General features: G+C 33.6%; 2 protein-coding genes across 2 annotated transcripts in view; both read right to left on the bottom strand.

Annotated features, from left to right (window-relative positions):
* Window positions 1–14,055, bottom strand: part of LOC145291527 (uncharacterized) — a 1,250,821-nt gene that overhangs the window by 517,976 nt on the left and 718,790 nt on the right. The gene's annotated exons all lie outside the window — the stretch shown is intronic.
* Window positions 2,499–14,055, bottom strand: part of LOC145291526 (uncharacterized) — a 33,964-nt gene continuing 22,407 nt past the window's right edge. Inside the window, exon 1 of the mRNA XM_080137517.1 lies at window positions 2,499–14,055. This exon is cut by the window's right edge and continues 22,407 nt beyond it. Coding sequence (XP_079993643.1) covers window positions 2,632–14,055 — 11,424 coding nt within the window. The 3' untranslated portion in view covers window positions 2,499–2,631.

Here is a 14,055-nt window from a genome sequence, read left to right as displayed (position 1 = left end):
TGCAACTTTATAACCATTGCTTTGATTGGCATTAGTGAGGCTGTTTCTTATTTAATTGTACTATTATCTTATTCTTTTTTTCTTTAATTTTATCAACGACAATAATACTCAAAAATTTTAATTCATAGCATAAATACTAATATCATCTCCATATTTCATTTTCATTAATCATTTTATTTAAACTTTCACTACAATATTTACCTTTAGTTATTATTATTATTATTATTATTATTTGTCGCCATTGTTGATATTGTTATCATTTTTAATATAGCTATATTTTTATCACTTTTAAATTAAATTTAGGATTGTATGACCTTGTAAAGCTTCGTAAGAAGATACATATTTTAATGAAATCATAAAAAAATAAGGAAAAATAGTTTCCAACTATCTTAAAAACGATCATACTCTTAATCATTGTTGATCTTGAATTCCTGTAACAAATTTATTTGTCTTACTATATATATATATATATATATATATATATATATATATATATATATATATATATATATATATATATATATATATATAGCTATATTTTAACCAACTGGAATAAAATTTATCCAATTTAGTGTTCAAATATAGATGAAAATAAAAATTTTTTTTAAGATAGCTCAGTGGTGCAGTATTAGAGCTATAAATACTTATTATAATGTACCACTTCACGAAGAACCGACACTCATTTTTATGCTCATTTCAAAAAGGTTACAGATTTATTACCAATATTCGCGTACAATTGTTTCAATCCATTACTGGTATTTGAATATATAATAGTTCTCAACATGTCTTATTTTCTTTTAATCTATTTCTACCAGCAGGTAACTCTTCAGGAGAAAAAAAAGTGCATATATATATATATATATATATATATATATATATATATATATATGTGTGTGTGTGTGTGTGTGTGTGTGTGATATTAACTTATAGACAGTCTTTTAACACAAACAATCCAATATATTCGCAATTTTCAATTACTGAAAAAAAGAATAGAAACATGAAAGGCAAGTGTATTTTGTAGTATTCTAACTGTAAAAATTATACACTGAAAATGGTCATATGATGTGAAATATGTGATAGGCTATATATATATATATATATATATATATATATATATATATATATATATATATATATATATTAAAATCTTAACATTGTAAATTTAGCAGATTGTTGGTTCTGAAGGCCGTCCATAGGTTGATGTGACCAGTGTATATTTCGGTTTTTATGCACTTTTTTGCTCTGAAGTGTGGCCCTGCTGGTATAAAAGATGATAAATAACACATAACTATTATATATTTAAATACCAGTAAAAAGATGAAACAATTGTACGTGAATGTTGGTAATATGTGTGTGTGTGCGTGTCTTTCATCAAAATATTTTGGTTTGAATAGAAATAAAGAATTTTATGTTGTTAAAAAATAGAAAACAAGATATGTGAGGATGATCCAAAGTACATAGTTAAGAAACTTATGAAATAAGTCAAATTTTTTAAAATAATTGTTATGTAAACCACTTTATTGAAAAAAGACAAAGCTTTACATTTGGGCTATTTTTTTTTTTAAATATATTAATTATTAAATTTATATACAGCATAATTATGTTAACAATATTATCTGCAGATCACCAAACTTAACCAATGCTGAGCCTGGCCAGTACCAAATGAGTGACCATTTGGAATTATCAAGGTGCTGTATGCAGGTGGAAGGTCAGGTCAGTCTTCCTGTTTCCCAATGTGTGTAGTGGTGGCGTGCACACACATTAACAGCCATATGAAAAGATGATGGAGTTTACCGAACTCCATTATCTCAACCATGGTCGCAAAATGATGATTTTTTTTAATGTCGTATATTATATAGAAATGATTTAAGTAAATATTTCCCCAAGTATTTTATTCATGAGCTTAGCAATGGTTGGTTTTAATTTAATTTTTTTAGGGGTTGAATTCATTATTTTTATTATGTATTTACTCACGTATGCATCCTATAAGTGAATCTTTCCTCATGTTCACTCTGAAAAACTAAACCAATTGCAGTCATGCTATAAACAATACACATGGCTACCAATCACATCAATATAATTATTTATGCAGGCATCTTGATTTATACAAATAAGATTCACTAAGAGTTAATTGTCTAGCAACTTCACTTTTAAATGATTTTAATATTTTCAGTCAAACATTAACCAATTAAAGGCTATAATATGAATAAATTCACTAAATAAAAAATAATATGAACAGTTGATAGCAAGAGAAAACTGAAATACTGTAAATTTTAAGTTACGTTGCATCCAAAATTACAGTAACTGTTTTCAAATATGATTCTCTACAGTTTGTGATAAAATGATTTAACTCCTCATTGCTTCTCCTTTTGAAAAAATTGATATGAAAATGATGTGCAAAACTAGCAGCTTTAGAATTGTCATTGTTTTATCTATGTGATACAAAAATATAAACATTGAATTCTAAAGAATGTGAAATTGTAAAGTGTTGGGTATAATCTAATACTATTTACCCGGCTGCAAAGAATTATACATATTGGTTTATAAACAAAGGAAAATTTATAAATATACAATGTGAAAAACATAAAATCGATTAAATACAAATAAAATTAACAAACTCAATATTAAGGACTAAGTCAAGAGCATTTTTCTGTGAAAATTGAAAGCAGACACAATACCTGAGGACCAAACTGCAGTTGAAGTTGGAATTAAACGTGATGTTAGAGGTGTTAGAGTTGAAAGCTTAGAAGTGGCAGTTACAGATGTGGCCATAGATGAAGTTGAAGTGATTTCAGTTGTTGGTATGGAGGCAGTTGGATAATTAGGTTTTGTCAATTTAGAAGATTTGGTGTTAGATGAACGACGGTGAGAAATTAGTGTTACTGAATGGGATTTAACAGGAGTGGTCTTAGTCCTACTTACAGCAGAGTAGATGAGAGTGGACAAAGTTTTGGTTGAATTAGTTAGACAAGGTGTTGTAGTAGTACTAAATTTGGAAAAAGGTACTGTTATATGAGTGGAAGGAGTATGATAAGTTGCTAATGATGATATGCTATGAAGACTTGTGGGTATTGATGTGGGTGTTGAAATTGATGTGGTTGGTGTAGTGTGTATTGAGATGCTTGTTGGTATTGATGTGGTCATTGTAGTAGGTATTGATGGGGATTTTGTAGTAGTGACAATTGAAGTTGTCCTTGGAATTAATCTAGTAGGTAATGATGACGTTTCTGGAGTAGGTATTGATTGCATTATTGAAGTTGTGGGAGTGAGGAATGATGCAGTTTCTGTCGTGGGTATTGATGTGGTTGTTGTTCTAGTAGGTATGGATGTTGTTGGAATTGACTTGATTTCTGTAGTGGGTATTGAAGTTGTCAGAAGTGATGTGGTGATTGTTGTGGGTATTGAAGTGATAGTTGTAGGTAGTGATGTGCTCGTCATAGACATTGGTGTGGTTTCTGTAGTGGGTATTGTTGTTCTATGTGGAATTGATGTGGTTGTTGCAGCTGGTATTGATGTTATAGTGGGTATTATTGACGTTCTTCTTGGAATTGCTATGAGTTTCGTAGTAAGTATTGATGTTGTTGGAATTGAAATGGTTGTTCTAGGTTGTATTGGTGTTGTTTTGGGAATTGATGTGCTTGTACTGGGTGTTGATGTTGTTGAAATCGATGTAGTTTTTGAAGTCAGTGTTGATGTTTTTGTTGAAATTGATGTGGTTGTTGTCGGAATTGACACAGCTGTAGTAGTGGGTATTGAAGTAATCAATGTGCTTGTCATTGGAATTGATGTGGTTTCTGTAGTAGTTATTGATGTTGAAATTGATGTGATTGGGGTTATAATTGAAGTAGGTGTTTTAATCGGTATTGATGTGATAGTTGTAGTTGGAATTGATGTGATTGTGGTAGTAGGGATTGATGTTTTTGTAGTTGTTGGGATTGATGTTTTAATTGATGTAGTTTTACTAGTGGGGATTGAAGTTGTTAACATACATGTGGTAATTGTTGTTGCAATTGAAGTTATTACAATTGAGGTTGTAGTTATAATAGGGATTGAGGTGGTTCTCAGTATAGATGTAGTCTCTCTAGTAGATTTAAATGTTGATTGAATTGATGGGATTTTCCTGGAGGATACTGATGTTGTTTGAGTTGATGTAGTAGGGGAAACCAACGTGGTTACTATAAAAGGAATTGATGTGAGAATTGAGGTGGTTTTGGTAGAAGGAATTGATCTGGTCAGTTTAGTGGGGGTTGATGTTGTTGGGGAGGGTAATGATGTTGTTGGGGAGGGTAATGATGTTCTTAGAATTGATATTGAAGTAGTAGGAATTGATGTTGCTGTAGTCATATGGATTGATGTGGTGGTTGGAATTAGTGTGGATTCTGTAGTAGGTACTGATGTTGGAATTAATCTTCTCATTGGTGTGATAGATGTTATTGGAATAGATGTAGTAATGGTTGTATGGATTGATGTATGTTGTGTTGTGGGTATAGCTGTAATTGGTATTGATGTGGTTGTAGAAGATACCGATGTTGGAATGAAAGTTGTTGTATGTATTGATGTTGGAATAGACGTGGTTCTTGTAGTGGGTAATGAGGTGACTAATGTAGTTGGTATAGATGTTTGAATTGATGTAGTAGTAGTAGTAGGAATTGAAGTTGTTGATGGAGAAAGTGTTGTTGGAATTGATGTAATGGGCATTGATGTTGGAATTGATGTTGTAGTAAGTATTGATGTAGTTGGAATTGATGTGGTTTCTGTAATAGGTATTGATGTTGTAGTGGGGATTGATGTTGGAATAGATGTGATTATGGTCGTAGGGACCAATATAATTTCTGTAGTGGGTATTGATGTCGATGTAGATGTTGGAAAGGAAGTTGTTATTGTAGTGGGAAGGGATGTTGTTGGAATGATAGTGGTTGATATGGTAGGGATAGATGTCATTCTTGTTGGAATTAACGTTGTGGTAGTGGGTGTTGATGCAATGTGAGTAGTTGGTATTGATGTGGTTGTAGTGAATATTGTTGTTGGAATAGAAGTGGTAGGTAGCGATGTTGTTGGAATGGGCATGGTTGTTGTAGTGAGTACTGATGTTTTCGGTGTAGTTGGTATAGATGTTGTTTGAATTGATGCTATAATAGAGGTTGATGTTAATGAAGTCGAAATTAGTGTTGTTTTTGGAATTGATGTGGTTTCTATAATAGGTATTGATGTAATTATTGTTGGAATTGATGTTGTCATAGTGGTTATTGATGTCGTTGGTATTGATGTGGTTGTAGTGGATATTGTTGTTGGAATAGATGTAGTTGGTATTGGTCTTGTAAGCCTGGATATACTTGTTGGTAATGATGTAGTTGATATAGATGTTGTTTGGATTGATGTTCTTGTAGTAGGAATTGATGTTGTCGGAATTGATGTGGTTTCTATAGTAGGTGTTGCTTTAGTTTTTGTTGGAACTGACCTTGGCGTAGATTGCTTTGATGTACTTGGGATTGATGCAGTTATGCTCATAGTGGGTATTGATGTTGTTGGTATTGATATGGTTGTAGTAGATGTTGGAATATAGGTTGTAGTAGGTAGAGATGTGAGAATTGTTGTAGTTGATATAGTTGGCGTAGAGGTCGTTGTTGTTTGAATTGATGTTGTGGTAGTAGGTATTGATATAGTTTGTGTAGTGGGTATTGCTGTCGTAGTTGATATCATTGTTGTTGCTATAGATGTTGATGTGGTAGTTGATGTTGGTGTTGTCGGAAGTGACATGATTGTTGTAGTGGCTGATGAAGTTGGTATAGATGTTGTTTTTATTGATGTTGTAGAGATTGATGTCGTTGGAATTGATGTTGTAGTGGGCAATGAGGTAGTTAATGTTGTAGATATTGATGATGTTTTTGAAATTGGTGTTTCTGTTGTAAGTATTGATGTAGTTGTTGGAATTGATGTTGCCGTAGTTGGTATTGATGTCGTTGGTATCGATGTAGTTGCAATAGTTGTTGTTGGAATTGATGTGGCTTGTGTAGTAGGCATTTGTGTAATTGTAGGAATTGATGTGGTCAGAGTCTGTACTGATGTATTTGTAGTAGATACCGTTGTTGTTGGAATGGAAATTGTTGTAGGTATTGATGTAATTGTATATATGGATGAAGTTATTGTTGGCATGGATGTTGTTTGTGAAGTTGGCGTTGTGGTTGTAGTAGATATTGTTTTTGTAGTAAGTATTGATGTTTTTGTTGAAATGGATGTGGTTTCTGTAGTAGAAAATGATGATGTAGTTGGTATAGATGTTTGAATTGATGTGATAGTAGGTATTGATGTAGTTTTTGTAATGGGTATTGACATTGCTGTGGTTGATATTGTTGTTGGAATGGAAGTTGTTGTAAGGGGTAATGAAGTTATTGATGTAGTTGGTATACATGTTGTCGTTTGAATCGATGTTGTAGTAAGTATTAGTGGTGTTGAAATTGAAGTGATTTCTCTAGATGTAGTAGATATTGTTGTTGGAATTGAAGTTGATTTTGCGGTAGGTATTGATGTACTTGTTGGAATTGAAATTGTTGTTGTGAGTATTGATGTTGGAATCGATGTAGTGTTAATAGATATTGTTGTTGGAACAGATGTTATAGTAGTTGTAGTAAATATTCTTGGAATTGATGTGGTTTTTGTAGTATGTATGAATGTAGTTGTTGGATTTGATGTTGTTGTGAGTATTGATGTTGGTATGGATGTAGTTATAGTTGATATTGTTGTTGGGATAGAAGTTGGTATTGATGTAGTTGTTGTTGGAATTGATGTTGTCGTAGTTGGCATAGATATAGTTGTTGTAGATGTCGTTGTTGTAGGCAATGATATACTTTTTGTAGTTAGAATTAATGTAGTTGTTGTCTGAATTGATTTTTCTGTTGTAGGTATTGATGTAGTTGATGTTCTTGTTGGAATTGTAGTAGTTGTGGATGTAGTTGTTGTTGGAATTGATGTTGTCGTTAGTATTGATGTTGGCATCGATGTAGTTATAGTAGATGTCGTTGGAATAGAAGTTGTCATTCGTATAGATGTAGTTCTTGTTGGAATTAATATAATTGTAGTAGATGTTGGCAATGATGTTGTTTTAGTTGTAGGAATTGATGTAGTTGTCTGAATTGATGTTGCTGTAGTATGTACTGAGGGAGTTGTAGTAGATGTTGTTGTTGGAATTGATGTTTTTCTAGTAGGTGTGGATGCAGTTGTTGGAATTGATGTTTTTAATATTGATGTTGGTATTAATGAAGACATAGTATATGATGGAATAGAAATTGTCGTTGGTACTGATGTAGTTGCTGAAATTGATGTAGTTGCTGAAACTGATGTTGTCATAGTTGGTCTTGATGTAGGTGTCCTTGTTAAAAATGGTGTTGTTTTGGTAATAGGGAATGATGTAGTTGTTTGAATTGATGCTGTAGTAGGTATTGATGTAATTGTAAATGTTGTTGGAATAATTGTAGTGTGTGTAGAAGGTATTGATAAAGTTGTTGGCATCGAAATTGTAGTGGGTTTTGCTGTCGTTGGTATCGAAGTAATTGTGGTTTCTATTTTTGTAAATATTGATGACCTCTTTGAAGTATTTATTGATGTAGTTATTGTGGGAATGTATGTTGGTATAGAAGTAGTTGTAGTAGAAATTGTTTTTGTTGGAACAGAAGTTGTAAGTATTGATGTAGTTGTTGTAGGAAGTGATGTTTTCCTAGTGGATAATGCTGTCGTTGGTATTGATATAGTTTGTATAGATGTTGTTGGAATTGATGTCATAGTTGGTATCCATATAGTTGTAGTTGAAACTGTTGTTGGAATTGATATTGGTTTTGGAGTATGTATTGAAATTATTGTAGGAATTGATGTTTTTGTTGTTGGAATTGGTGATGTAGTAGGTATTAATGTGGTTGTTGGTATTGATGTGATCGTTGTGGATAAGGATGATGGTATAGATGTAGTTGTAGTAGATGTGGTTGTTGGAATCGATGTAGTTTTTGACGTATGTATGGATGTAGTTTTTGGAATTGATGTTCTGATTATTGATGTTGGTATCGATGTAGTTATAGTCGATATTGTTGGACTAGAAGTTGTGGTTGGCATTGATGTAGTTACGGTTGGAATTGATGTTGTTGCAGTTGGTATTGATATGGTTACAGATGTCGTTATAGGCAATGATATGGTTTTTGTAGTTGGAATCAATGTAGTTGTTGACTGAATTGATGTTGCTTTAGTAGGTATTGATGTACTTGTAGTTGATGTTCTTGAAGAAGGTATGGATGCAGTTATTGTTGGAATTGATGTTGTTAGTGTTGATGATGGTGTCGATGTAGTTATAAAAGAGGTTGTTGTTGGTCTTGATGTAGTTGGTACTGACAGAATTGTAGTAGATGTTGTCGTTGTTGCGAATGATGTAGTAGTGATTGATGTAGTTGTTGGGATTGATGTTGTGGTTATTATTATTGATGTTGGTATCGATGTAGTCATAGTAGATGTTGTTGGAATAGAAGTTGTCGTTGGTACTGATATAGTTGTTGTCGGAATTGATGTAGTAGTAGTTCGTATTGATATAGTTGTGGTAGATGTCGTTGTTGTTGGAAATGATGTTGTTTTAGTAGTGGGGATTGATGTAGTTGTAGCTGGAACGGATGTAGTTGGAATTGATGTTGTGTGTATAGTAGGTATTGCTGTTATTGTAGTAGATGTTGCTAGAATTGATGTTGGTTTTGTAGTAGTGATTGATGTAGTTGTTGGAATTGTACGTATTGATGTTGGTATTGATGTAGTCATAGTAGATGTTGGAATAGAAGTTGTCATTGTAATCGACATAGTGGTTATTGGAATCGATGTTGGTGTTGTTTTTATTAATTTAGTTGTTGTAGATGTCATTGTTGGAAATGATGTTGTTTTAGTAGTAGGAATTGATGTACTTGTCAGCATTGATGCTGCTGTAGTTGGTATTGATATAGTTGTAGTAAATGTTGTTGGAATTGATGTGGTTAGTGTAGTAGGTATTGATATTGTAGTAGATGTTGTTGCTGGAATAGGTGTTTTTGTAGTAGGGATGGATGTAGTAGTTGGAATGGATGTTGTCGTTGTTAGTAATGATGTTGGTATCGATGTAGTCATAGTAGATTTTGTTGGAATAGAAGTTGTCATTGGTATTGATATAGTTGTTGTTGGAATTGATGTTGTAGTAGTTGGTATTGATATAGTTGTAGTAGATGTCGTTGTTGTTGGCAATGATTTTGGTTTAGTAGTAGGATTTATTGTAGTTGTCTGAATTGATGCCGCTGTTGGTGGTACTGATATAGTTTTAGTAGATGTTGTTGTTGGAATGAATGTGGTGTGTGTAGTAGGTATTGATGTAGTTCTAGTAGATGTTTTTGGAATTGATGTTGTTTGTTTAGTAGGGATTGATGTAGTTATTGGAATAGATGTTGTTGTTGTTAGTATTGATGTTGGTATCGATGTAGTCATAGTAGATGTTGTTGGAATAGAAGTTGTCGTTGGTATTGATATAGTTGTTGTTGGAATTGATGTTGTAGTAGTTGGTATTGATATAGTTGTAGTAGATGTCGTTCTTGTTGGCAATGATGTTTGTTTAGTAGTAATCGATGTGGTATGTGTAGTAGGTATTGATGCATTAGATGTTGTTGGAATTGATGTTTTTTGTGTGGTAGTGATTGATGTAATTGTTGGAATGAATGTTGTCGTTGTTAGTATTGATGTTGGTATCGATGTAGTCATAGTAGATGTCGTTGGTATTGATATAGTTGTTGTTGGAATTGATGTTGTAGTAGGGGGTATTGATATAGTTGTAGTAGATGTCGTTGTTTGCAATGATGTGGTTTTCGTAGTAGGAACTGATGTAGTTGTCTTAATTGATGCTGCTATAGTAGGTACTGATATAGTTGTAGCAGATGTTGTCGTTGTTGGAATTGGTGTAGTGTGTGTAGTAGGTATTGATGTTGTAGAAGGTGTTGCTTGTGTTGATGTTTTTTGTGTAGTAGGGATTGATGTAGTAGTTGGAATGTATCTTGTCGTTATTAGTATTGATGTTGGTATCGGTGTAGTCATAGATGTTGTTGGAATAGAGGTTGTGGTTGGTATTGATATAGTTGTTGGAATTGATGTTGTAGTTGGTATTGATATAGTTGTTGTTGGAACTGATGTGGTTTTAGTTGGTATTGATATTATTGTAGTAGATGTTGGCAATGATGTTGTTTTAGTAGTAGGAATTGGTGTAGTTGTAGCTGATACGGATGTAGTTGTAGTAGATGTCTGCGTTGCAATTGATGTGATGTGTGTAGTAGGTATTGATGTAGTTGCAGTAAATGTCGTTGTTTTTGGAATAGATGTTGTTTCTGTTGTAGAGATTGATGTAGTTGTTCGAATGGATGTTATCGTTGTTAGTATTGATGTTGGTATCGATGTAGTCATAGTAGATGTTTTTGGCAATGATGTTGTTTTAGTAGTAGGATTTGATGTAGTTGTTGTCTGAATTGATGCCGCTGTTGGTGGTACTGATATAGTTTTAGTAGATGTTGTTAGTGGAATGGATGTCGTGTGCGTAGTAGGTATTGATATAGTTGTAGTAGATGTTGTTGGAATTGATGATTGTGTTGTAGGAATTGATGTAGTTGTTGGAATGGATGTTGTCGTTATTAGTATTGATGTTGGCATCGATGGAGTCATGGTAGATGTTGTTGAAATAGAAGTTGTTGTTGGTATTGATATAGTTGTTGGAATTGATGTTATAGTAGTTGGTATTGATATAGTTGTATTCGATGTCGTTGTTGTTGGCAATGATGTTAGTTTTGTAGTAGGAATTAATGTAGTTGTTGTCTGAATTGATGGCGCTGTTGGTGGTACTAATATAGTTTTAGTAGATGTTGTTATTGGAATGGATTTGGTGTGTGTAGTAGGTATTGATGGCGTTGTAGTAGATGTTGTTGGAATTGATGTTGTTGCTGTGGTACGGATTGATGTAGTTGTTGGAATGGATATTGTCGTTGTTAGTATTGATGTTGGTATCGATGTAGTCATAGTAGATGTTGTTGGAATGGAAGTTGTTGTTATTGATATAGTTGTTGTTGGAATTGATGTTGTAGTAATTGGTATTGATATAGTTGTAGTAGATGTCGTTGTTGTTGGCAATGATGTTGTTTTAGTAGTAGGCAATGATGTAGTTGTTACTGGTATCGATGTAGTTGTAGTAGATGTCTTTATTGGAATGGATGTGGTGTGTGTAGTAGGTATGGATGTAGTTGCAGTAGAGGTTGTTGTTGTTGTTGGCATTGATAATGTTTTTGTAGTAGGGATTGATGTAGTAGTTGGGATTGATGTTGAGGTGTGTAGTGTTGATGTTGGTATCAAGGTAGTAATAGTCGGTGTTGTTGTAATAGAAGTTGTCGTTGGTATTGATATAGTTGTTGTTGGAATTGATGTAGTAGTTGGTATTGATATAGTTGTAGTAGATGTCGTAGTTGTTGGCAATGATGTTGTTTTAGTAGTAAGAATTGATGTACTTGTCAGAATTGATGCTGCTGTAGTTGGTATTGATATAGTTGTAGTAAATGTTTTTGGAATTGATGTGGTGTGTGTAGTAGGTATTGATGTTGTCGTAGATGTTGTTGCCGGAATTGATGTACTTGTAGAATGGATGGATGTAGTAGTTGGAATTGATGTTGTCGTTGTTAGTATTGATGTTGGTATCGATGTAGTCATAGTTGATGATTTTGGAATAGAAGTTGTCGTTGTTAATGATATAATTGTTGTTGGAATTGATGTTGTAGTAGTTGGTATTGATATAGTTGTAGTAGATGTCGTTCTTGTTGGCAATGATGTTGTTTTAGTAGTAGGAATTGATGTAGTTGTTACTGGTATCGGTGTTGTTGTAGCAGAATTCCTCATTGGAATCGATGTGGTGTGTGTAGTAGGTATTGATGTTGCAGTAGAGGTTGTTGTTGGCAATGATGTTGTTTTAGTAGTAGGAATTGATGTAGTTGTTACTGGTATCGGTGTTTTTGTAGCAGATGTCTTCATTGGAATTGATGTGGTGTGTGTAGTAGGTATTGATGTAGTTGCAGTAAAGGTTGGTGTTGTTCTTGTTGGCATCGATGTTGTTTTTGTAGTAGGGATTGATGTAGTTGTTGGGATTGATGTTGAGGTGTGTAGTGTGGATGTTGATATTGATGTAGTAATAGCATATGTTGGAATAGAAGTTTTCGTTGGTATTGATATAGTTGTAGTAGATGTCGTTGTTGTTGGCAATGATGTTCGTTTAGTAGTAATGGATGTGGCGTGTGTGGAAGGTATCGATGTTGTTTTAGTAGATGTTTTTTGAATTGATGTTGTTTGTGTGGTAGGGATTGATGTAGTTGTTGGACTGGATGTTGTCGTTGTTTGTATTGATGTTGGAATCGATGTAGTCATAGTAGATGTAGTTGGAATAGAAGTTCTCGTTTGTATTGATATAGTTGTTGTTTGAATGTATGTTGTAGTAGTTGGTATTGATATAGTTGTAGTAGATATCGTAGTTTTTGGCAATGATGGTTTTTTAGTAGTAGAAATTGATGTAGTTTTTAGTGGTATCGATGTAGTAGCAGGTGTCTTTATTGGAATTGATTTGGTCTGTGTAGTAGGTATGGATGTAGTTGCAGCAGAGGTTGTTGTTTTTGTTGGCATTGATGTTGTTTTTGCAGTAGGGATTGATGTAGTTGTTGGGATTGATGTTGAGGTGTGTAGTGTTGATATTGGTATCGAGGTTGTCATAGTAGTTGTTGTTGGAATAGAAGTTGTCGTTGGTATTGATATAGTTGTTGTTGGAATTGATGTTGTAGTAGTTGGTATTGATATAGTTGCAGTTGTAGCAGATGTCTTCATTGGAATTGATGTGGTGTGTGTAGTAGGTATTGAAGTAGTTGCAGTAGTTGCTGTTGTTGTTGGCATTGATGTTGTTTTTGTGGTAGGGATTGATGTAGTTGTTGGGATTGATGTTGAGGTGTGTAGTGTTGATGTTGGTATCGAGGTAGTCATAGTAGTTGGAGTTGGAATAGAAGTTGTCGTTGGTATTGATATAGTTGTTGTTGTTGGAATTGATGTTGTAGTAGTTGGTATTGATATAGTTGTAGTAGATCTCGTAGTTGTTGGCAATGATGTTGTTTTAGTAGTAGGAATTGATGTACTTGTCAGAATTGATGCTGCTGTAGTTGGTATTGATATAGTTGTAAATTTTGTCGGAATTGATGTGGTGTGTGTAGTAGGTATTGATGTTGTAGTAGATGTTGTTGCTGGAATTGATGTTTTTGTAGTAGGGATGGATGTAGTTGTTGGAATGGATTTTGTCGTTGTTAGTATTGATGTTAATATCGAGGTAGTCATAGTAGATGGTGTTGGAATAGAAGTTGTCGTTGGTATTGATATAGTTGTTGTTGTCAATGATGTTGTAGTAGTTGGTATTGATATAGTTGTAGCAGATGTCTTCATTGGAATAGATGTGGTGTGTGTAGTAGGCATTGACGTAGTTGCAGTAGTTGTTGTTGTTGGCATTGATGTTGTTTTTGTAGTAGTGATTGATGTAGTTGTTGGGGTTGATGTTGAGGTGTGTAGTGTTGACGTTGGTATCGATGTAGTAATAGTAGATGTTGTTGGAATAGAAGATGTCGTTGGTGATGATATAGTTGTTGTTGGAATTGATGTTGTTGTAGTTGGTATTGATATAGTTGTAGTAGATGTCGTTGTTGTTGGCAATGATGTTCGTTTAGTAGTAATGGATGTGGTGTGTTTGGTAGGTATTGATGTTGTTTGAGTAGATGTTGGAATTGATGTTGTTTGTGTGGTAGGGATTGATGTCGTTGTTGGAATGGATGTTGTCGTTGTTAGTATTGATGTTGGAATCGATGTAGTCATAGTAGATGTAGTTGGAATAGAAGTTCTCGTTTGTATTGATATAGTTTTTGTTGGAATTGATGTTGTAGTAGTTGGTATTGATATAGTTGTAGTAGATGCCGTAGTTGTTGGCAATGATGTTTTTTTAGTAGTAGGAATTGATGT

The sequence above is a fragment of the Euprymna scolopes genome, chromosome 12, assembly GCF_053919585.1.
Source record: "Euprymna scolopes isolate OS-2025 chromosome 12, ASM5391958v1, whole genome shotgun sequence".
NCBI lineage: Eukaryota > Metazoa > Mollusca > Cephalopoda > Sepiida > Sepiolidae > Euprymna > Euprymna scolopes.
This window is presented reverse-complemented; position numbering and strand designations above follow the sequence as displayed.